At 46.2% G+C, this 24,763-nt stretch overlaps 2 protein-coding genes across 2 annotated transcripts; one reads left to right on the top strand and one right to left on the bottom strand.

Moving 5' to 3' along the window:
• Window positions 1-644: 644 nt before the first annotated feature.
• On the top strand, window positions 645-5,658 carry CDKN3 (cyclin dependent kinase inhibitor 3). The gene is made up of 7 exons (XM_062495423.1): window positions 645-838; window positions 1,286-1,341; window positions 1,956-2,000; window positions 2,792-3,014; window positions 4,113-4,144; window positions 4,680-4,783; window positions 5,499-5,658. Exons 1-7 carry the CDS (start codon window positions 645-647, stop codon window positions 5,583-5,585), a joined length of 741 nt encoding a protein of 246 aa, XP_062351407.1. The 3' UTR covers window positions 5,586-5,658.
• A 2,983-nt stretch (window positions 5,659-8,641) lies between these two features.
• Window positions 8,642-15,809, bottom strand: CNIH1 (cornichon family AMPA receptor auxiliary protein 1). Its single transcript, XM_062495817.1, has 5 exons — window positions 15,710-15,809; window positions 14,457-14,525; window positions 10,902-11,014; window positions 10,324-10,467; window positions 8,642-9,516 (listed from the first exon to the last, which is right to left on the bottom strand). The coding sequence occupies exons 1-5, from the start codon at window positions 15,788-15,790 to the stop codon at window positions 9,489-9,491; spliced, it is 435 nt and encodes a 144-aa protein (XP_062351801.1). The 5' UTR covers window positions 15,791-15,809; the 3' UTR covers window positions 8,642-9,488.
• Window positions 15,810-24,763: the final 8,954 nt, after the last annotated feature.

The following is a 24,763-nucleotide window of genomic DNA, read 5'->3' as shown; positions in this document are numbered from 1 at the left end:
ATCACGGAACGTTTGGGGTTGAAAGGGAATTTAAAGCCCATCTAGTCCCACCCTCTGCCATCAGCAGGCACCTTCCACTAGACCACGTTGCTCCAAGCCCTGTCCAAGCCGATCTTAGAACATTTCCAGGGATGGGACAGCCACGGATTCTCCGGCCAACCCTGTGCCAGGGCCTCACCACCCTCACAAGGAAGAGTTTTCTTGCCACTATCCTATCCAGCCCTGTCATATATCTTTGTGAATTCATTCCCTCTTGCCCTATGACTTTTCAGAACCACAGCAACTACTGGGAATGGAATAGTTATGAACACACCCCCAAGAGGGATTTAAAATGAAATTAGGGGAGGGGGATTGGCCCACGCCCCTCCCTGGAGCCCTCACGGAGCCCGGAGCCCTCACGGAGCCCCGCCCCCCCGGCGTTAGAGCCCGCCCCTCCCCGCCCTCTACATCACCCAATCAGCGCAGAGATCACTACATCTATTTGCATATTAAAATCCGCCCCTCTCGCCGATAACCAATCAGAGAGCTCTTCTCATGAAACGCTGCTTGGTTTTCCACGAACCCGCTGAGCCACAGCTTCCCATTGGTCGACGAGCCCCGGTGGGCGGGGCCAATTTGAACGGGCGGCGGCGGAGAGCGGCGCCATGGTGAAACCGCTGAGGGATCGGGGTCGGGATCGGGATCGGGATCGGGATCGGGATCCTGATACCTCCGAGGGTCCCGGCCCCACGGTGAGCCCCCCGCTCTCCCCGCTGCCCGCTGCGGCCTCAGCCGACGGCTTCGCCTCCTCAGACGATGAGGCCGCCGAGGAGGACCCGAGCCCGCTCCACATCTCCTGGTGAGGCGACACCCGCGGGATTCTTTCCCTGAGGAAGTTGTTTTAAATCTCCATCCCGAGGAACAAGAGGGTTTTCTCTTCGCAAGGGAAAGCCGAGCAGGGCTCTGGTGACCTTCCAGGCTGGGGGTGGCCCTGTGGTGCTGTCAGTGGATGTGGCTGGGGTTGGAAGGAGACCAGCTCGTCCAATCCCCCTGCCCAAGATAGGAACAAGATGATCTTTAAGGTCCCCTCCAACACAAACCTTTGGTCATCCCCAAAGTAACATTTTTCCTCATATTCACTTCCCATGTTTCATTTTGTTCCTGTTGCTCCTCATCCTCCCACCCGACACTGGTAAAAGGGTCTGGCCCCAGCCTCTTGACACACACTCTAAAAATATTTATATATTTAAATAATTGAAATCTTCACTTCTGACTTTTATATATTTTGCTTTTTATTTTGTGATAGGTTGTCTTTGTCTCCTCTCTACTCTTCAGAGTTCCTGGGATTATGTTCCCTTCCAGGTAAGAAGCATTCACTGAAATTTGCAGGCATATTTGAAAGCTGGAGAGGGGTAATACCTTGTGCCCCAAAATTCTGTGTTGTGGATGATTCCTTTTATTAAGAATAAGTGCCCACCCCTGGAATAAGTTAAAGCTAATCTAGAGAATATCTTCATGCTAGATCACATTTTTTAAAGTCATAAAAGTAAACATAAACTTCGACTGCATTTTTAACTACCAAAACTGCAGCCATGGTGAATATCCACTCAACTCTTAAGTGATCTTTATTCAGCCCTTTTATTTGTTGGATGATTTTTTTGCGTTTTGCGTTTTTATCCTAATTTAAAATATCCAAAACTTTTCATCTGGAAAACACGAAGCACCTTAAAACCTCGGGCAAATTTCTTTCTTTAAGCCTATTACAGTATAGCATTAAGCAGATAAAGGTGTTTAAGCTGTCTTCTGCACCAGGGATCCATTTGCAAAAAGAGGAACTGTGTTTTATTCGGGGTGTGGCTTTGTTGCTTGCTCTGGTTTTGGGGGGAGGCTGCCTGTGCTCTGTTCTTCTGCTGCAGCAGCCATCCCATAAATGTGACGTTCCTGGAGTGGTAATTCTTGTTCAAAACTTGTTTCAGGTTGCAGGTTTAAGGATGTCAGAAGAAATCTTCAGAAAGATGTAGGTGAGTCTTCTTTGTGTCAAGGGCAATTCCATAAATATCCCATGGCTATGGAATAAATAGTCAGGATGTTTCCAAGCAGGAGCTGCACAGTAGCCATGAGGCATCTTCAGAGCAGCTGGGATCAAGATGAATTACAAACTTGTAATATTCCTTTTTCCTAGAGGAAAGTGAAATTGGGATAGAAAAGATGGAATTATGTAAAGATTTGTGCTGAGTATTCAGCTGTAAGCACTAAAGAGCAGAGACTAATAGCAAATCCCCACAGTGTTTGGGTAAGTCAAGCTTAGGAAGGAACTCGTGGCTGTGAGGGTGGGGAGGCCCTGGCACAGAGAAGCTGTGGCTTCCCCTGGATCCCTGGAAGTGTCCAAGGCCAGGTTGGACAGGGATTGGAGCAGCCTGGGATAATGGAAGGTGTCCCTGCCCATGGCAGAGGTTTGGAATGAGATAATTTGAAGGTCCCTTCCAATCCAAACCATTCTGGGAGTCTGTGATTTTAAATGGAGATGGGACAGAAACATATTTAAGTGTATTACAGGCTGTCCTGAGTGCTGATGTGTTCTCCAGTGAGACTTCTCTCAGGATTCCCTCTGAACAGAGAAAATTCCTCTCCTGGATTACCTGAAGGGAAATGTGGGACTCAATGGAAGGAAAGAGTGCTCAAACCAAAATTGCTCACTCCTATTGTCTTAGCCCCAAAGATTAAACAAGAGCTCAGAACCAAGGTGCTTATCTGTTTATCCTTAAGATTGATAGGCTTTTGTTTATTTGCAAGTGTCTTAATCCATTGGCAGGAGAACTAAAGAACTGTGGGATCCAGGATATCTTTGTGCTTTGTACCAGAGGAGAGCTCACAAAATACCGAGTACCAAACCTGATTGACACCTACCAACAGTATGGGATGTGTGTGCACCACTACCCCATTCCTGATGGGAATGCTCCTGACATTGCCACCTGCTGCAAGATCCTGGAAGAGCTCAGAACCTGCCTGGAAAATAAGCAGAAAACAATGATACAGTAGGTTCTGGCTGCCTCCCCATAACCCCACATTCCTGTAAAGGATGCCATCTTCTCTCCAGATGTATCCAGATGAGCAGGGGAAATAGGATGGTGTGAAAAGGCAGTTGCATTCTTTAGGGTTAGTTCATGCTGTGAAATCTGCTTGTTCCTTCTCCTGCAGCTATTTGGAGAGAATTCTTCCAGTCAGAAGATCAGAATGTCCCTTTTCAGGATTGGAATGTCCCATTTCCCCTTGCTCTGTCCATCAAGAGTTTTAAAGTGTGTTTTGAGTGGCACAGAGCTCCTTGTCCTTATCCCAGCCCACCTGGATATCAGGTGTACGGAATGAGTTGGGAGCTAAAACACTGCTTTGTCAGAGGTTGTGACTGCCCCATCCCTGGAAGTGTTCCAGGCCAGGCTGGATGGGGTTTGGAGCAACCTGATCCAGTGGAAGGTGTCCCTGCCCATGGCAGGGGGTGGAATGAAGTGACTTGAAGATCCTTTCCAGCCCAAGCCTCTCTATGATTCTGTAACACCCCCCTGGACTATTTATCAAGGACTCAGTGTGTTCCAGCAGTCCAAAATTCACTCCTCATTTCCATGAATGGAATTTATTTAGCTGAGCTCAGAAGAGAGGGGAAGAGCTTTCCAAATTCCATGTTCCCTGAAGGATCCCACTGACAGCTTCCTGTACAGACATCCACTGAGTCCTTGATCTTCCTGCTGACACAGAAACCTGCTACTGTCCTCTCAACTGTCTTCAAACCCTTAATCTGGAGTAGGATTTAAAGAAATTCGAGATTGTTCATCCTCCTGCTGTTTCCTGTCCTCCTGTGTCTTTGAGACTATTACCAGGAATGAAGGGGAACTTTAAAATTGAAGCTTCTATGGAAAGACACAGGTCTGGAGAATAAATAGGATATATCCCTGTAGATATAGAAAGAGAATATTGAAAATATGGTGAAATTCCTGTTCTGACTTTTTTGTACCACTGCTCCTCTTGATTATATTAAGGCAAGAACTGTGCCCACATATTTATGTGTTGGGGGGGGGGGGGTCCCTGGGTGCTGCAGTTTGGTACAGCTCATTACAACCAGATGTTTTCTTTTCTCCCAGCTGTTATGGTGGTCTCGGACGCTCGTGTCTCGGTAAGCATTTGTCTCCATGCCTGGCCAGCCCATCCCACCAACCATGGAGCCAAATTCTGCTGAAAGCTTCACTGTGGATGCAATCCAAACTGCCACTACCAGGAGCAGCCTGGTTAATAGAAAGGACATGAACCAATTCCTCTGCATTTGTCTTCATCACAGTGTCCCCCCCTTGAAGCTTCCAGGAGCATTAGTTACTGCATGTTCCCAGAAGGAAGGGGTGGTGATACATCCAGAAGACACAAAGGGGGATTAACTGGGTGTACTGGCACTCATTCCTGAAAAGCCTAGGAATTGCATCCCAGATGCTGCTGGGAAGGCAGGGGGAAAATAGTGGGAGGGTTTTCACCTCTTTCCAAACCCAAAGACTTAGGCTGGAGCAGCAGGCAGATGGGCTGGTGCCCAGCAGTAGGATTCTGCAACAGATCTAAGAGCTCTGGGACCCAGATAGTTTTGCCAGGGTGGTTTTCATGAGACAAATCAGTGGCTGTGTGCATTCACAGGAGCATTCAGGTGTAAACACTTTCCCTTACAGTGGCTGCCTGTCTCCTGCTCCAGCTTTCGGACACCCTGGCACCTCAGCAGGTGATAGAGAGCCTCAGAAACCTGAGAGGATCGGGGGCCATACAGACCATCAAGGTAATGAGGCTGCAGCAGGTAATACCTGGGTCCAAATACCAGCAAAAGCTCAGCCAGTCTCCTCCTTCCCTGCCCAGAGAGATGCCTCTGTCTTTCCAACAGCTGCTCTCTGGGGTTTGAGCTGTTTCTCGCTTTCAAGAAACAGCTTCTCCCAGGAAACTGGTGACTGGACAAGAGAAAAAGGCTTCAAGTTGTGCCAGTAAAGGTTTAAGCTGGATAATAGGGAAAATTTCTTCCCTGAAAGGGTTGTCCAGCCCTGGCACAGCTGCCCAGGGCAGTTCTGGAGTTCCCAGTCCTGGAGGGATTTAAAAGCTGTGTGGGTGCACTTGGGGACATGGGGTAGTAGTGGCCTTAGAGTGCTGGGGCAATGGCTGGACTCAAAGACCTTAGAGAGATTTTTCAAGCTAAAGGATTCCATGATTCAAAATAAAGCAGCTGTGAATTCTGACAGTCCCACCCCCTGAGGACCATGTTTTGCATTCCTTTGGGGTAATGCATCACGTGTGGCCATTATGGGGAACCACAGGATCCAAGTCAAGATCCATGGAATCTGTGTCTGGCAGTGAAAAATCCCAGAGGATGTGGAGTAAGCACATGAAGAACAAACGGGGCAGAGGGTGCAGCTTTCATCCAGGGGTATCTAACAGCTTTTTAAGACAGGTGGTCCCTCGTAAAGCACAGAGCACTCACTGCAGACCTGGTTGTGCATTTCCAGCAGTACAATTTCCTCCATGACTTCCGGGAGAACCTGGCTGCACACCTGGCAACAAAGGACCCGGTGCTGAGATCGGCATCACGGTAGCTGATCCTGCCATGGGCATCTTTGTGTCTGTGTGGAAAACTCCTGGACAAGACACCTCTCTCCTGACCTTTCCTCACTGCTACTGCCTGTGTGACACAGCTGCTGCCTTCCAAATCCATGTGTAAAGTATTGGGATGGGGGAGGAAATCCTATAACATGTGGCATCTTCCTCTCTTTGGTGGAATAATTGGTGGAATTTTAATACTCACTGCCTGAAAAATACATGTACAAGTGTGTTTGTGTCCATTGCTGTTCTGCTGGGATAATGGATGATGGAGCTGGATGGAAATTCCATCTCTGGAGCTGTTTAAAAACACCCTCAACACCATCAGCTCTGCTGTAAAGCAAAGTCAAGTCAAGCTGGAGCACTCACCCCTTACGAGCTCGTAACAGCTCATTCTAAACTGTCACAGTTCTGCTCAGTGTGTTGAGGGGTATTTGGGAAGGAGTCTCCTCACTCCAAAAGCGGGAGGTGTTGTACCAAAAATCTGTGATAAGCCCAGCAGGGGGGTTGTAGGTGATTGTGGCAGGCAGACGCTGCTGCAGCTGTGTGGGTGAGATGGCACTGCCCTTCTGCCTGCTGCCACCACTGAGAGTAAACAAACAATCAGCTGTGGGCTGGCAGGATCTCACAGGAGCAGTTCTCTAACAGTCCCCAGCCCTCCTGTTTCACTGTATCCATTCACAAAAGCAAGAAGAAGCAGCTCCTGGCTTTTGATAAAGTTCAGGACCTTCTCAAGCCAAAAGTTGGGAGGAGCCCCACACAGCACCAGGGGTCTGGAGCTGAACAAGTCCCTGCCTTGTGAACTTCAGACTTTTAACATTTGAACTTTGAGCACAAAGGTGATTTCTGCAGATTAATTAGTGTTTACTGCCATTCCCTTCCCCACTCTTATGGTAAACAACAGGAACTTTTCCAGTTTCCACAGCATAGAATCATTTACAGCAAATACCCTGCCCTAAATGTGCTTCAGTACTTAATCCTTGCAACTAATGGTTTTCAGGTATTAAAAATTTATCACGTAACTCAGCAAGAACCTTGCTGAGGGCAAGAGAAATGTTCTTTCTTTTCTCCATTATCTTTTGCCTCCTGGAACTCCAAAAACAACAATCAGGTCCAAATCTTGAATGCAAAAGGCCTGATATTCCAGCAAGGCATCACACAAGGCCTACTCCAACACTCCTGGGACACGAGGCTGACACTGCTGGACATGGATGGTGTTATCCACACCCCTGGGCAACTGGGAATACTCATCTGCACCCCACATCCAGTTAAAGCTGGTCATCAGCAGGACAGAGCAAACACTTTGGTAAATATATATAATATTATAGTATTATGCTGGGCAAAGCCCTTGCAGCTGGAGGGGCTGCAGGAGCAGCTGTCACTTGGGTTCAGTCAGGCCTGTATTGTTTATTCCAGTGTGGAATTTGGCTTAAACCAGCCCAAATGCCAGGGGAATGAGGGATTTGTTTAGAGGTTGAGGAGAGCCAAGGGCTACAAGCAGGCAGTCTTGTTTCCATAACGGATTAATAAATATACAAACATAAGAAAGGTTTAATGAGCTTTGCTTCCACAGGCTGAAGTCATCTCTTACATCTCTGGAAGAGCCAAGCAGCAAAAAAATAAAAATTATCCAAGAGGAACAATATTCATGAGTTTCCAGAAAAGACTTTCAAAAATTCTTCTGTGAAAAGCTAAAAATTATGGTTGCATGAGGAAAAAAACAATCATGGAATGTTGAAGGCTTGAGCAGTAGGAGCATGGGAAATGCTCAATAAATGCAAGGAAATACAAGAAGAACAATTTTATGTACAAAGCAATAAGCTATCAGAACTACTATTACTTAGGAAAGGGAATTGGAAGTTATCACACCCTGAATTCTCTTACCCTCATTATATTTAAAAATCCTAGGGACTACCACTCTTCATTCCCTGGGAACCCAAACTTTGTGTGATAATAGCCTGGAAAAGGAGGATGTGGAGGAGAAAGGACAGTCCCAAATCTGTGGAAGGACTTCCAGCCAGAGATCAAACAGACTTAGCCCCTTTGACAGATGACATGAGTAAAGTCTGTTCATTCATACTCAGCACAAAGCAGGGGGAAAGGGGAACATTTTCACCATGTCCTAAATATTAAGAGTGTAGGGTCACCGAGTGAAGTCTGGCAGAACTAAATACCTGTTTTCTACACACAGCAATTCCATTGCAGAACTCCCTGTCAGGATTGCCCAGAGAAGCTGTGGCTACCCCTGGATCCCTGGAAGTGTTCCAGGCCAGGTTGGATGGGACTTGGAGCATCCTGGGATAGAGGAAGTCGTCCCTGCCCATGGCAGGGGGTGGAATGAAAACGGGTTTTAATTTAACATCCCTTCCAACACAAACTATTCTGGGATTCTGTGATCTTCCAGACCAGGCTACACAAGTGCTCAAAAAGCAACAGAACTGATGGCAGAAAAGCCATTCAGAGCTTTTTAAAATGCTAAAGCCCACTCAGGACATCTGTAACACACAAGTTTCCAAATTTCTCACTCTTCAGGCAGATACTCAAAACCTGCCCTGTTGCAGATTCCTTTCCTCAGCCATTGCCATTGCCACCAGTGTTGGAATATCTGGATTTCTGGCAGAACCCAGTGCAGCCATCCATACAACTTTTATTGCCCTTAACACCCAAGAGACCCAAAGTGAACAAATACACAGTTTATGCAGAAAAAAAAGTGTAGTTTTACTAGAACAGGGAAACTCCGTTGTTCTCCAGCACAGGTAAATGAAAAAGATCCCTAATTATGACTTGTAAATTAGAGCAGCTGTTCACAGTCACAATTTACAATGCAGTATTTATCTGAAACATCCTCCCCTGCCCCATCTGCTATTTAACTTCAGGAAAATAAAGCAGGAAATCAGAGTTTCCCTTTTCCAGAGGTAATTCCATTCCGTGTTCTATTTTTATAGGGAATGCAATTATCCACTGTAAAACAACTGAGGAACACAGCTAGAATCTGTTGAATTTAAAAACAAAACAAAAGGCACCACATAAAAAGAAGTGTTGCTGAATTTGAGATTTGTTTTTTATTATCATTTATTGCACTAAGGAACAGCAGGGCAGTTTCACAATCTCACTTTCTGCTTTGAAAATGTCTGTAGTATTTACTATTCTTAAACCCAAGAGTGTTTTCATCATTGGACTTGATAACCGTTGGAGGGATGTCCATTTGTTAATCAGACAACACAGTCATTAAAAAAAACACATTTAAATTCATTCCTTCATGGTCAATTCAGGTTCTCCTACCACAATGACAGAGGCTTGAGATTAAAGCAGGCTTAATGTTTGGAGAAGATACAGAAGGCTCTGGAGCTATGGATAGACATACAGGGAAATATTAACCAGATAATAACAAAAGAAACCAAAATAGAACTGTTTTTGTATTTGTGTCCATGAATTAATATCCTAAGACCAACATCACCTATGGGCAAAACACACAGCATTCCAGTTGTTCCCAAGCACCTGGAGTTGGGCTGATTTAGAGTAAAGAGTGGGATACACAAGTCCAAGTGAGCCACTACAAAGCCTAGAGTACTAAGGCTACCAGTAACCAACACCTACTCGAAGGTTATGGCTGTTCCTTATGGAGTGCAAAGTCAAAACTTTTCAAACCCCAGTCATCTTTATATTAATTTACACATAATTCATTAATTTCAGCGTCCCAGTAAAATATAAGAAAACAGTCTTTCCACAAGTATAAAATGTGGAAATATTTTAAAAATAGGGGAGTCATTGTTTTCTAACTCAATTGTGAACTTCAGGTTCCGGATTTAATCTTGGTCAGAGGTTCTTGTTGTAAAGAATCCATGTTTTTTGTGGCTTTTGCATGCACTTAACTGGAACAAAGCTTGCTGAATGTCTTCTTAAGAGCTCACCAGAACATAAATCATGCTGCAAAAGAAAATAAAAATATTAAGAAGCATAATTTTGATTAGTGTTACACATTTAATTGTAACAGTGTATATTATAAGGAACAAGTCCATGTGAGATACCTGGTTTGTGACTGAAGACTTGACACAATGACTCTTCTACTTTTGACTTCAACAAAATCACATTTACATCAAATAATTTCTTCTGAAAGCAATGTTTCAGCATCTTAATTAAAATACCCTGGAATTTATTGTATTATGTGTATTGTATTGTATTTTCTTCATAACAGAAGAAACGTTTGGAGCTTTTCAGTCTACGGTCATGGAACAGATTCAAAACAGTAATTCTGACCAAATTAGGATTTGTGTTTTAAAGCAAAATCAGTGGTGAATGTGGATTCTTTTTGTGGAAAGTTGGAACTGCACATGATCATACAGATTCCCAGCATGTTTTGAGTTGGAAGGTCCTTAGAGATCATCTCATTCCAAACCCTGTAGTGGGCTGGGAGACCTTTGGCTAGGCCAAGTTGCTCCAAATCCCCTCCAACCTGGGACATTTCCAGGGATCCAGGGGCAGCCACAGCTTCTCTGGGCACCCTGTGCCAGGGCCTCCCCACCCTCACAGGGAACAATTCCATCCCAATATCCCACCCATCCCTGCCCTCTGGTAGTGGGAAGCCATTCCCTGTGTCCTGTCACTACACACCCTTGTCCTAAGTCCCTGTCCACCTTTCACGGGCTCCCTTCCAGCACGGGAAGGAACATATTCCTATGGACAGTATTTCTCTCTGCACTGAGCCAAAACTTCAGACTGAAGAGGAAAACTTACCCATATAGGTAGTAAAAAAAAGATAGAAGGTAGAATGCTAATTTGCACCATCCTTCTTTCTGGCAATAGGCTAAAATATCTGCATTCATGATGGTCGTAGGATCATAGAGCCCCGGGCCGCTCATCACGGGTCTGCTCATGTACCTGGAACGAGGCACAGGCAGGTGTGGGGTGACAGCCACAGCAAATGTGGGTCCTGCCCCCCACCCAGCAGGGAATACCACAGCTGACACAAGGAGTAACACCCTTCACAGAGAAGCAGTTCGATTCCCGCGCCTTATGGAATGGGAGAGGAGAATGGAATTGCCACTTCCACTGGCATTCCAGACTGGGAATTGCCTCAGTGCACCTCTGACGTGTCAGCAACTTTAACACACACAACTCAATTCTCACACAGCACAGGAGAATAAAATATAAGAACATCTAAGAAAGCAGGTGATGGTTCTTATTGTACAGCCGTGACCTAAACTTTCCCAGAAATCATCTGGGTTTTCCCAAGACACAGAACACGGGACAGGAAGACAGCAACAGGAGAATGAGTAACAATTCACTAAGCATAACAGACTTGCCAAAATTACCTCCAAATATGATAAGCCAACAAGGGCATATTGAGACCCAGTGTGAGCCACTCTGCTGCACAGAGAAACATGACACAGAAGAATGCATGGATGAGGTATTCTGGAAGTACAAGCTGGAAAAGAAAAAGGTGAGTTAGAAGTTTCAATTACACAGAACAAAACATGGCATTTCAGCTACTCTGGAGGTGCACGACCGCTTTAAAATATTATTTAAAACCAACACTAACAAGAACAAGACTGTGGAATGTGAAAGCAGCAGCCAGCACTATGCCTTGCTGTTTTCACATGATAATCATCAACCCAGGAGAAAAATGTATTAAGATTTAATGGTCAGACCAGTATTTTTTTATTGCTTCTATTAAATTAACAGATTCCACGCTTTATGCATGACACTCAGAAGAGGTCACTGAGATATTTCTGCTCATGCAACAGAGAAATATCAGTAGGAAACATGCTCTGCAGAACGATTTACAGACAAAAAGGTGTTTGTGTTTTCCTGTTTTACAGCTTTGTTTTGGTCTTCACAGATCCAGAACTTTTCAAAGTCGAATTATTCCCAAAATGCAACACCCCAGGCAGAGCTTTCCCCAACCAAACCAGCGGTGACGTGGTGGCACACACAGGTCTGCAGAGAGGAGCTGCTCTGCACAGACAGTCTGGGGGGAATGGGGCAGTTCTCCCTCACAGGCTCCCACTGTGCATGCTTTACAGCATCATGCTTCCAGCAGAAGCCCACAGAGCTCAGTACCAGGTACCATGGAATCACAGGAAGCATGGAATGCTGTGTAGATTAGTGTTGTTAATAGGAACAACATGGAGAGGTACAGAGAGTAAACACATGCAAAGAGCTGCAAAATCTCACACCCAACACACGAGTTAATTTTCATACAAGTCACCCCAAAGTGTTGCTGTTTACTGCTTTATTACCAGGTTCAGAAGGAATCATACAAATCAGACTGGTTTGGGTTGGGAGGGACCTTAAAGCCCATCCAGTTCCACACCCTCTACTATCCCAAGCTGCTCCAAGCCCTGTCCAACCTGGCCTTGGACACTTCCAGGGATCCAGGGGTAGTCACAGCTTCTCTGGGCACCCTGTGCCAGGGCCTCACTCTAATTATGAAGAATTCCTTCCCAATATCCTACCCATGCCTGCCCTCTGGCAGTGGAAGCCATTCCCTGTGTCCTGTCACTCCAGTCCCTTGTCCCCAGTCCCTCTTCTGGAGCCCCTTTGGGTCCTGGACGGGGCTCTGAGCTCTCCCTGGAGCCTTCTCAGCTCTCCCAGCCTGGCTCCAGAGCAGAAGCAGCAGATCTGTAAAGCTTTTGCCTTCTCAACTCAGGCCCCATAAAACTTCTCATGGAAAACACCCCATTTTTACCCAAAGGTTTAAACTGTCTGCATGTGTGTCCATGTACATACACAACACACTCTGCCCTCTTTTTGTGCAGTATGATTAACATTACATGGGATGATTACATCAAAGTTTCAGTGGTTTCCCATTCTTTTCTTCTTTTAAAACCCCAAAATACCTTCCTAGAAATCTAAAAGCTACCAACAAACATGCTCACCACCTACTCTGCTACGACATTCTAATTCTCTAGAAGAATATCAAAGAGCAAACTTGCATCAATGCCACCAAAATTCAGCCGTTGTACACAAAATGTTTCAAGTAAATATTTTCATCCAGATCCTTCTTTGCATACTTACCATTTACACATGGCAATTATTTATAGCAGAACAACAACCACCCTGTCCAACACACGATGCATTTGGCAGCCTGCTCAGATTCACCACTACTGAAAAATCTGTATTTATTTACCTACACACCTCAAAATATGTTTTTCTTTTCTCTTGTTTATTATATCCTACTCCCACATCAGGATACCTGCCTCTTTCTAATCTCCCCCACTTGATCCTCCCTGCCTGTCCTAAAGAAAACTGAATTACATCAGATCCTACCATATTTATCACAGAAGTGAGGGAGGATGGATCTGGTTGCTGAGAAAAGACACGACTATAACAGGAGCAGGGAAGAGAAGGAATCAGCAGTGTACTAAGGAGTTACTATTTTAGATTAATCTTTCCACTGAGGTGCCTCAATTCCTACCAGGATCTTTGGTTCTTTGTACAGGAAAACAACACACCCGAGTGTTTGTCCAGCATCATGTACCAGATCCCCTCAAGGGCCTGAACTTCACTTTTGGGGACTAATCTGCTTCCACAGGAACAGCAAATATGAGATTATTTCAGACTTTCAGTTTGCAAAGCTGCCATGTAAAGGACACTCCATGCACGTGGGGCAGCAGAAGGTTAATATTTGGTTAAACATGCACATTTTTACACTACAAAGGTTGCAGTAAGGTCATAATGCATCAATGTAATGAGAGTTGGCCTCTCCCACACTGCAGCAGAGATGACTGAACAGACCAAGCAAGGGAAACTGTTAGATGCACAGCTCTCTAGCAGCAAACCTCCTCTCCTCCTCCCCTCCTCACACTGAAATATTCACTTTAATTTGTGTGCTGTACATCTTCCCCCACCCCAATTACAACAGATTTAATTTTTTTTTTTTTTGTTGCAGATTTTACTTAAAGCTACAGTTCAGGCCACACTGCTGTGCTGCCCCTGCATCCTCCCTCAACCTAGGCACACACAAAGGAAAAGCCACAAGAAATGCACAAAATGCTGCAGGATCAACCTCTGTATTCTTTAACAAGCCTCCCTGATGCTCCTGGCCTGTAAGAGATGCAAGCAAATAATTTGCCTCCAATTCTTTTCCTAAGCCAAGGAATGTCTAAGTTGCATCTGAGAGAGGACACTGGGACAAACCCCTGATCCTAGAACACAGAACAGAGAAGTGATGATAGCACCTATCACCTTCGACTCACCTAAATCCTCAGAAAAAAAGGTCAGAATTGACTTGGTCAATGCTTAGGGAAAAAAAAACCAAAACCAAGTATTCTCCTCTAATCCGAATTCAGAAAATCTGGCTGAGAAACACAATTTATTTCTGCCTGAAGTTATTTTCTGACACCTAACAGGCATGTAACAGTTTTCCCCACGTTGCTGGGTAAGCAAGCAGAATTGGTTTGGCACAAAATATGGAAGTCCATGAGGCTGTTATAAACCCCAACAAACAAATAACAAGCAGATGAACAGGCAGACTAAACAAAACAGCTAAATAGTATTACAAATGTTCCTAACAAAATGAAAGGGAAGTTCAAAGAACATGAAACTGAAAAGCAGTACACACCTTTAATGCAATTTTGACTCTTTTAATCTTTTTGACCTTTTCAACTGTCTTTGTGCCGAAAATGTGGAAAGCAGATTGAAAGAATGTTAGTATGACAGCTGACAAGATCACCATCAGATTAATAACAGTCAGAATATTCAACTTGAAAGTAAAGAATCAGACAAAGAATTTCCCTAGAATTTCTACCAACAGCGAGGGCTTCTCAACCCAGATGCAATTCTATTGCCCAGGCTGATTGCATCAAGATAACACCAAAAAATAAGCACTTTACACATATTTATTTAATGTTTGGTGTGCTACTTACAGGATTGAGTGTATTACACTGGTCTATGGGGTTCTTGTAATCAGTCTTCAGTTCATCAAATGCTATAATCTAGAAGGAAAAAAAATGAAAGGGTTTTGAAACCCCAGAAGCAATTGTGTATTTTATCCATTAAAAGTAGCATTTTGGCACAGAACTGCTACCTTTGTTCTCAGTAACATTTCAGCTAAGTTCTGCCTACATCAACTCACAGGTTAAGACAGATGTGGAACAGGTTTTACAAATACGAAAGCAGTAGTTTCGTCAGATATTCAAAAGCCTCTGACTACTCTCCAACTTTTTGTCTTCCCACCTGAATGAATTTTCCACATCCCCTTCACCAGTTTTCAACCCCGCTCGCTGTGCAGACCCCAAACCTCACCCAGGATTCTCTTGGTGGCCAGCATAGAACCTGGCATGGGTTTCCTTAAGCCAGAAAAGAGCAAGAGCTTAAAAGCCAACAGATATTTTTCCTCATTGTCAAAGTAAATGCTGAGCCCACGTAAATCCCAGAATCACAGAATTGTTAGGACTGGAAGGGGCCTCTGGAGACCAACCAGTCCAGCTGCTCTGCCAAAGCAGGATCATACAGAGCAAGATATACCTCCAAAAGGTGCATCCATTGGGGAAAAAAATTAAAAAATAGGTACCGTGGTCTTTTTCTTGACATAAAGACAAAGGTGCAGCATGAAGTACAAAAGGCACTTGCACACAACAAATGTCCTGTAAATCATCACATCCTCCCTCAGAGCGCCTCACCTCAGGCAGGGTCCTGCTGGCTGCTCTCCCTCTGCCAGGCTCGAGGAGCAAATCACAGAATAATGGAATGCTTTCGGTTGGGAAGAACCTGAATGATTATCCAATTCCAAACCCCTGCCATGGCAGGGACACCTCCCCCTGTCCCAGGTTGCTCCAAGCCCCGTCCAGCCCAGCCTGGAACACTTCCAGAGACCCAGGGGCAGCCACAGCTTCTCTGGGTACCCTGTGCCAGGGCATCAACACCCTCACAAAGAAGAACTCCTTCCTAATATCCTATCTAACTCTGCCTTCTATCAGCGGGAAGCCACTGCCCCTTATCCAGCCACTCCACGCCCGTATAAGAACCCATTTTATCCGCAGAGAGGCCGATTCCCGCTCCGAGGGCGGCTCCGGATGCGGTTCTCCCGCTCCCTCGGCGGCTGCCCGCAGATGCCCTGAGGGCTCTCCGAGGCCGTTCCCCGGGCGGCACCCCGCCCTTCCACGGTGCCCATACTCACATGCCAGATAGCGAAGAAGATGAGGGCGGCCGTGAGCAGCAGCGCCAACATGTAGCAGAAGGCGGCGAACGTGAAGGCCATGGCGGCGGGGCCGCGCGGGGGCTGCCGGGCGCCTCAGCAGCAGCCGCCGCGCAGCCGCCATGGCCGCGCCCGCAGCGCCCCCTGCCGGCCCCGCCCGCCGCCGCCATTTCGTGAGGGGAGGGAACGGAAACACCGCGGTTTTCGCCTTAAAGTGTGGGAGGAGGGAGTGCGATCGCGCTCTGCGGAGCGTGGTGTGAGAGGGGGTTGGTGTAGAATCATAGAGTCACAGCATCTAGTTTGGAGAAGAGCTACAAGTTCATCGACTCCAACCTGTGACTGTCGCCACCCTGTCAGTAGACCAGAGCGCTGAGTGTCATTTCCAGTCATTCCTTGAACACCTCGAGGGATGGGGACTCCAGACCTCCCTGGGAAGCTTCTTCCCAATGACTGAACACCGTTTCTATGGACAAATTTTCCGTAATGCCAATCCACACCTCCCCTGATGTATTCTGAGGCCGTTTCTCCTTGTCCTGTCCCTGTTTCCTGGGAGCAGAGCCCGACCCAGGGAGTTGTGCAGAGCCACAAGGTTCCCCCTGAACCTCCTTTCATCCAGGCTGAGCCCCTTTCCAGCTCCCTCAGCCTCTCCTGGGGCTCCATTCCTTTCTCCGGACACTCTCCAGCCCCTCGGTGTCTCTCTCACACCGAGGAGCCCAGAACTGGGCACACACACACAGAGCACTTGGTGGCCTCAGCAGTGCCCAGCACAGAGCGACAATCCCTGCCCTGATCCTGTGGCCACACCACCGCTGACACAGGCCAAGGGCCACTGGCCTCTTGCCCACCTGGGCAAACCTGGGCTCATGTCCAGCTGCAGTCAAACAGCACCCCCAGGTTATTTCCTGCTTTCCAGACCCTTCCCCAGCCTGGAAGGCTCCATGGGGTTGTTGTGACCCAAGTGCAGGACGTGACACTTGGTCTCACTCAACCTCAGACTGGGCTGGCTGGTCTCAGTTCATTGATCCAACCTGTCCAGGCCCATCTACAGGGCCTTGCTGCCCTCCAGCAGATCCATACTCCCACGCAACTTGGTGTTGTCCGCAAATTTGCTAATGGCAGACTCAATCCACTCAATCAAAGAATAAATAAAGACATTGAACACGACTGGGCCCAACACTGATCCCTGGGGGACACCACCTGTGTGCAGCACTATTCCCCACTTTTGTTTGGGCCCAGCCATCCAGCCAGTTCTTAAACCAGCCTAGGCTGAACCTGTCCAAGCCATGGACTGCCAGCTTTTCCAGGAGTTTGTGTTGAAAGAGAACTTAAGAACCATCGATTTTCAACCCAGTGCCATGGGCAGGTTCACCTTCCACTAGACCAATCCAGCCTGGCCTTGAACGCTTCCAGGGATGGGGCACCACAGTTTTTCTGTGCAACTCATGCCTCATCACCCTCAAAGGGAAGAATTTCTTCCCAAATATCTCATCTAAATCTTCCTTCTTTTAATTAATGTCCATTCCCCTGTGTCCTATCCCTATGTGACCGTGTAAGATTCCCTGTTCAGCACAGGCTACATCTGGAGAAAAACGAGATGGCAAATTTAGGAAGAAATGCTGGAGAAGGCTGTGCTGTGTAAGCCCTGGGGAAGGGAGGGCTGATCATACAATCCCAAATCAATACAATTTGGAGCCTGCCCAAAGGAAACAGCAAGATGAGAAAACAGTGTGAGAAGATCACCCCACTCTCCTTTCCAAAGGTCATGTATAAGTTGTTTCAGTTTAAGCAGTGATACCTTGCAGTAACAGCAAGCTGGGGTGACATTGCTGCAATCATTTCCTCTGGAGCAGTGAGGGATGATTTCCATAAAACCAACAGCTGCCAAACTAAATAATATTTTCTGGTGTTATCTGCTGGAAAGCTTTAAACACAATTAATGGAGTGTCACAATGAGAGATGAGCAGAAACTTTATTTCCTTCACCAAAATACAGGAAAAACTGTAGTAAATGAGCTGTCTTTAGGAAATCAGCTGTTGCAAAGATAAAGTTGATGTTCCACTATAAAATCACTCATCCACAAACTACACCCAGTAAAAACTGCTGTGGTGTCATTATGACCCACGAAACTTTGATGTGAAACCCAGAAAACAGATTTTTAAAGAAATTTTAGTGAAGATGAGCCCTGAAAAACCTGTTCTTGTGGAAGGTGTCCCTGCCCATGGCAGGGGGTTGGAACAAGATGGGGTTTGAGGACTTTTCCAACCCAAACCAGTCTATGATTCTGTGACTCTGAGATTCATTAGAAGGCAAGACAACACAAGGCCAGGAGAGTGTGGGGTGCGTACTGCAGCCCAGGCAGCTGCTCTGAGCCTTTCCCAACTCTGTCCCAGGAGCCTTCCCATCGCCCTGCAAGGATAGACAAGAAGACCACTAGGTAGTGAGAACATCAGTAAGGGCTGAGCCTGTTGTGGTTTCTTTCCAGCTCAGGGTGACAGGATGGACTGGGAAGAGAGGCCTTGCCAGTGCATCACAGCCACCTCCCAAACACTCCTCATCCCTCACTCCCGAGGAGCCAGAAACAACAATTTCTGCAATCCCTCTGCAATAACATAGCTTTCTTCATATCACTTGGTGCTTCTTCAGCCCTATTTATTAGCAAATTGTTTATTTCTTATTCAGAGTAGCCTTGAGCTGCACAGGCACACTTATTCCCACAGACACTGGACTGGACTGTGCTGGAAAACCTGATGTCCAGCATTCAAACTCCCTGGTTCAGGCTTTTCCAAAGCCATCCAGGAGACCAGTTTGCCTCAGAAGAGCTGTGGGAGGTAGAGAAACACAGGATGTGTGCAGAGATCCTGTTATACCCTGGGGCTGGGGAATGCTGGTTTTCCGCTGCAGTTTGATCCATTCAAGGTAGATACTTCTGAATTTGATGATTTCTTGTACATGAAAATGTTGTGCAACAGGGATGTGCAGTCTCAGAAGTAAATAGGTGTGTCAGCCTTTGCAATTAATCCTGGTTCTGCCTCAAGGAATGCAGTGTTTTATTCCCTCGGGTGCTGGCATACCATTCAACTGCAATTATCCTGTCAGGAAAAGCAGAAGGCAGCTGTAATCTTGCACAACAAAGATTTCCGCACTGAAGGATTTCTTGTATCATAGAATGCTTTTTTTTTTTTTTTTTTTTTTAAGATAACACAGAAGGAAATTAAAAGCAAATTCTGTAGAAAAGGGTCTAATCAATTCTCATTTTACATTCACATCTCAAAGACAGCAATGACTGAGTATCTTCTCTGATTAAACTTTGTAAACAATGTCAGGAAGCCACAGAGGAGCTCTGGAGATGGCCCACAGCTCTTAATGCACTTTCCCCTTAGTCTGAACACACTGAGTTTAATCCTGATTGGAATCCCCAGGGAAAATGTCTGTGTCTGTTCACTTCATCTTAAATCCCTCTCAAGTGCTTGTCCTTATCGGAAAGCAGCCGTATAATCAGTCATAATTCAGTGTGTTACAGGCTGTTCATGAGGAAGATTTTGGCAGAGAACTGTGAGGAAAGATTATGGAGCAATTTCTCTGAATTATGCACAGTTTAACCACATCCTTCAACATTAAAAATTGTCATCGCAGTTCTAGATATCAAGGAAAAATCTAATACTACTGAAGTTGGTAATAAAAATCCCACTGACTTTAATAGACTTGACTTCCTGGGTTTTCAGGAAAGGAAAAACTGAGTATATATCACAATTTAAGGGACTCATAAAAAGGAGGGGGAGGGACATTTTATATAGGCATGGAGTGACAGGACAAGGAGGAACAGCTTCAAACTGATAGAGGACAGGATTAGATGGGATATTGGGAAGAAATTCTTCCCTGTGAGGTGGTGAGGCCCTGGCACAGAGAAGCTGTGGCTGCCTCATCTCTGGAAGTGTTCCACACCAACTTGGACAGGGCTTGGAAGAACCTGGGATAGTGGAAGGTGTCCCTGCCCATGGCATGGGGTGGGATAAAATGATCTTTAAGGTCCCTTCCAACCCTAACCATCCTGTGATTCTGTGAATTTAGCAGAGACTCTCTGAGTATCTCTAACAGAGTCCAGCCAAGGTCACCTTCCTGCACACCTGTAGATACACATCAGGAGCAGCCACAGCACAGAACTTCTCACCCACTTTTTCCCTTTGTCCACTAACAGACATCGGTTCAGTCTTTTACCATCAGGATGAACAGATCCCTGCACTTTCAAGTGCCCCAACTCCCCTTCCACACTGGCAAATACCCTTTCCTACTGCACTAATTAACTCACCTCCAGAATCCCTGCTTAGGCTCTCCCGTTTAGTAGTGATCACATAAGCAAATTAACATTATAAATTCCATTGGACATGAAAGCCAGTCTCGAGAGAAACAATCACATTTAAAACCCAATTTCAGGACACAGGCACTGCCAGGCATCTCACCATGACTCATTACAGAATCCACTCGTGGCCTCAATCCCTCCAACATTCACGGTCAGATGGCAACAGTTTTCATTTAATAGGCTAAATACTGAATACTCAACCTGTCCTCATAATAACAGGGTTTGTTTTTCTCATGCTGGGTATAGCTCCTGTTGATGGCTTTCCACACAATTCTGAGCATGATAACAGTGTGTGAACAGGAAAAGGGACCGAGAATTGTATTTATACTAAAAAATGTATAATTAATTTCAGGATTTGGCTGCTCATCAACAAAGAAGGGGCGATTTTCCAAAACATTCTGCATTGGCCTAGCTGTTACAATTGCAATTCAAAATATGTCACCCTTAATATTTAGCCCTTAGAATCTCAGAATGGCTTGGGTTTGAAGTTCCGTCCTATGCTATGGGAAGGGACACCTTCCAATAGACCAGGTTGCTCCAAGCCCTATCCAGCCTGGTCTGGAACACTTCCAGGGATTAACATCCTTATTGTTTCTGCCCAAAAGGAGGGAAGATACATGTAACTTCAGCTTTGTATCAGAAAAAATAAGCTGTGGAGGGCTGTGACTTTGGTCTTCCTGTTCTCCCACAGACATCCCTGATGGCCTTGAGTATGGCACCTTCAGGCCCAATGTGTATTACACACTTTAATCACACTAAATAGGATTTCAAAAGCCTCCATCCACATCTAAATTCCTTCACAAATCTTGCTTTTGATATCTCCAGCTACATCCATATTATCAAATCAGCTCAAAGCCGTACCAGTGCTAGAAATCCACCCCACTGGTTACTGTTGGTAAGTAAAGTCCAGCTCTGCTCTGTGTCTGCACCAGTTCTCCCACCAGTAACCTCAGCCACGGGAGCTGGGTGGAGTGGCTGGCTCACACTCCACATCCACAGCCCATGTGCATGAGGGCACAGAGCCAGTACCTCCAAGGTTTTAGGACTAAACCACAGGAATGAGGCAGCAGCAGTAAAGATGCAGAAGTTCTCTGTAGATGAGAACAGATTTGTTGACCTCCCAGACAGGGAACGAGGGCTTGTATTAAACTGTACTTCCAGACCCTGGAATGGGGCCATCCAAGGAAAGAACGGCTGTTGAGTGGATTGCTTCTTCTTTTCTATTCTCCCAGTAATACAGCTGTACAATTTGTTTTGTACTCCTGAACCAAACAATTGCACATTCACAGTTGGAGGTAGGGTATAAATATTGTCTCTGGCTGATCCCTTGATCCTGCTGTCCTTGCTGAATTAATCACACTCGCAGATCAGTCCAGGATTTGTTGCTGGCAGAGCAGATGGCCAGGCAGACTGCAGTTTTGAGCAAGGCAGGCACGTTCTCCTTCCAATTATCCAGCATCTTCCTACAGGGGATATTTAGAATTAAACATTTTGAAGAAATGATAGATTTCTCTTATTCCTTCTTCAGCTCCATAGGGACAATGACCCCTGATTTTCGTTCTGCTTCCATCCTCTAAAGCTCAGTCAAAGTACAGGATGGCTGGTGCCCCCTTCCCTTTCAACTGAACGTTTTCTGCCCCATTTTCTTCTGCTGCCATCCCATTTTCCACAGAAATGAGGTGACAACACCAGCTGCTGTTTGGCACAGGGATTTCGAGGGTGCATTATATAAATTGCTGAGCCAAGGGCTCCAAGAAAGGGAAGAGAAAGTGCATTCATGGGGCTTATGGCATGGAACAGCAGGAATGGGGGTGACAGTGTGTGCCTTCCAAACAGCCTGGATAGGACTTCCCTGTCACAGGAGTAAATTTGCCGTGAAAGACAGACATGCTGTTTTCCCAGTGTTTACATCTGTTCTGCATTCAGAGTCCTTCTGGATGATAATTGCTTCTGTCTCCCCTGTCCCCTGCTGAGGAGCTGTGAGAGCTGTCAGGGAGTTTCAGCCCAGCTCCATCACGTTCTGTACGAGACACCTCTCGTTGCTCCAGAGGTGAACAGGGTTAACCCAGAGCATGTCTGCAGTCCCTGAAGGAATGAAACACGACAGGACAGTCCAGAGGAGACGATCTCCCCGATCTCCCCGCGGTGAGACACAATGGGCCACTCTGATTAACCACATCTATGCAAATGCATTGAAATCATCCCACTCCCTTCGCGGCTAGAGAAAAGACAGGGAGGTTACACAGAGCACGAAAAGGCTGCATGGGATGTTGCACATACACACTGCATTGGATAACAGCCTGTTATCTACACAGGATCACAGCATCCTAACAGCACCCAAAGGAACAGCAGACATGGAAAAAAACCTGCAAACCTGGGAGGGGAACGGTGCCCAAGTTTAACCAGATGTGAACTCAGAATCATGGAATCCCAGAGTGGTTTGGGTTGGAAGGGACCTTAAAGATCATCTGGTTCCAATCCAGTGCCCTAGGCAGGGACACCTTCCACTATGCCAGGCTGCTCCAAGCCCTGTCCAACCTAGCCTTGGACACTTCCAGGGATGGGACATCCACAGCTTCTCTAGATAATCTGTGCCAGTGCCTCACCACCCTTACAGTCAATTTTTTTTCAGATATTCAATCTAAACCTACTCTTTCAGTTTGAAGCCATTCCCCCTTGTCCTGGTACTCCAGGCTGTTGTTAATATTCTCTCTCCATCTTTCTTGTAGGGTCCTTTCAGGTGCTGGAAGCCTTCTCTTCTCCACAGTGAACAATCCCAATTCTCTGAGTCTTTCCTCATAGCAGAGGTGCCCTATCCCTCTGATCAACTTGGTGGCTTCCTGTGGACTCTCTCCAACAGCTCGATGACATGCCAGCAGTGTCCTAACCACCACCAGAGAATATTCACTGTTGGTATTTCACCCTTTGCTCCTTCCCACAAAATGAAGATTGAATGTTAATAGAGAACTTGAGGTATGCAATTATTCGGCCTTAGGCTCAACATTTCAATACAGAAACCTGCCAGATACAAATGCGTATTAATTGAAAAAAATAAAAGCTAAAGCCAGGGTCCTTGTACTTCAGAATTGTATTTATTAAAACAGTGCTGGAATTTACATTTCCAATGCCTTGAATACAGCACTCCCTTATTCTGCAGCCCAGAGAAGATGCCAATTCCCCAAAACGTTGATCCCAGACACATAGTTTGAGAACTACAGCTCCTTTTTCTGCTATACTGTAGGAATCTACATGCCTGCATGTCTGGCAGTTCAAGGCTGCTCTTCAAGAACACCAGGGCTGCCTCTCAGATCCCAGAAAAACTCTCTCTTCCCCAGCAGTTATAATTTAAACTGTGTGCCCAGAGCAGCCTCAAGGCCAGCTCAGCACACAGGACCAATTCCCTGGGTTCAGTTCCCTTCTGAAGGAGGTGGGAATAGATGACATCATCTCCACAGCTCTCCCTTTGCTGCCAGAGGGAAGCAGTTACCTGCCCTAAGGGAAGCCCCTGCAGAGAATGCAACCAAACTGGAGTTACACATGTAGAAGCCAAATCCAACATCTCCAACATTTATAAACCTCTCTGTGCAGACTTTCCCACAGGAAGCTGAGCTTAATTTCTTTAGACCTTGTAGTACATCACCAAAACTGCAGCTGACACAACTGTGCCAACAAGTGCAGGGGATGACCAACCTGCCACATCTGCAGTTTTGTTCCAAGGGGTGAGGCCCACCTTAAATCCTCACCCCTGCCATACAGGAGTGCAGCTGAACAAATTCCAGTCACTCTTACACCCATGGAGCAGCTCATGTCCTTCCCATAGCCCCACCAGCCCTCCCTCTCAAGGCTGTTCAATGTCTGTTCTGCCTCTCATATGGCACCGGATCAGAATCTCACCTGCCTGTGCTTGGCTTCCCAACCTCACCTGCACCTAAACAGGAAATTGCAGGAACTTCACCTGTGAGGAGCTTGGGGGAGCCAGCTTGTATTCCAGTCAATCCCACAACCGATGGAACAGTAGGCACAGGCATATTCACACTGTCACACACAGAGACTGCCCCAGCTTACATCCCTGGAAGTGCCCAAGGCCAGGTTGGATGGGGCTTGGAGCAGCCTGGCATAGTGGAAGGTGTCCCTGTCCATGGCAGGGGTGGAACTGGATAGTATTTAAGGTCTCTTCCAACCCAAACCATCTTGTGATTCCTCTTTCAGCTCCTCCAGAATAAACTACATTTCTCCTCTTCACTGTATTATTCCCAGACCCCTGCCAAGCCGTGGAATCTCCTTAGCAAACTCCCAGCCCTGGGAAAGCCATCTCTTCACACATCTGGAAGGAAAGCACCAGCTGTGAGATGCTCAGGCTGCAGGTACACTGCAGGCTTGTCCTGCTGTGCAGACATTTCCCATTTTGATTCCTACTCCCTCTCTTCTTTTGACTTTAATCATCACTCAGTTGACCTTTTCATCGTTAACTACTAGAAGCCAATGACCTTTCCTGAATGGAACAGCTGCCCTTCACTTCATATCCCTGCATCTCCTGGCAATTCTCTTTATTCTGCTGTTGTTTTTACCACCTGTCATGTAGCAGTACCAATAAACTATTGCCCATTTCCTAGTGAAGCACACTGAGTGACCAGAGAATGCCACAGGACCCCAACAATAGCATTCTCCTCCCATGGGAG

This window comes from Cinclus cinclus, chromosome 6 (assembly GCF_963662255.1).
Source record: "Cinclus cinclus chromosome 6, bCinCin1.1, whole genome shotgun sequence".
Taxonomy (NCBI): Eukaryota; Metazoa; Chordata; class Aves; order Passeriformes; family Cinclidae; genus Cinclus; species Cinclus cinclus.
The sequence above is the reverse complement of the archived record's forward strand: the minus strand, read 5'-3'. Positions and strand labels throughout refer to the sequence as shown.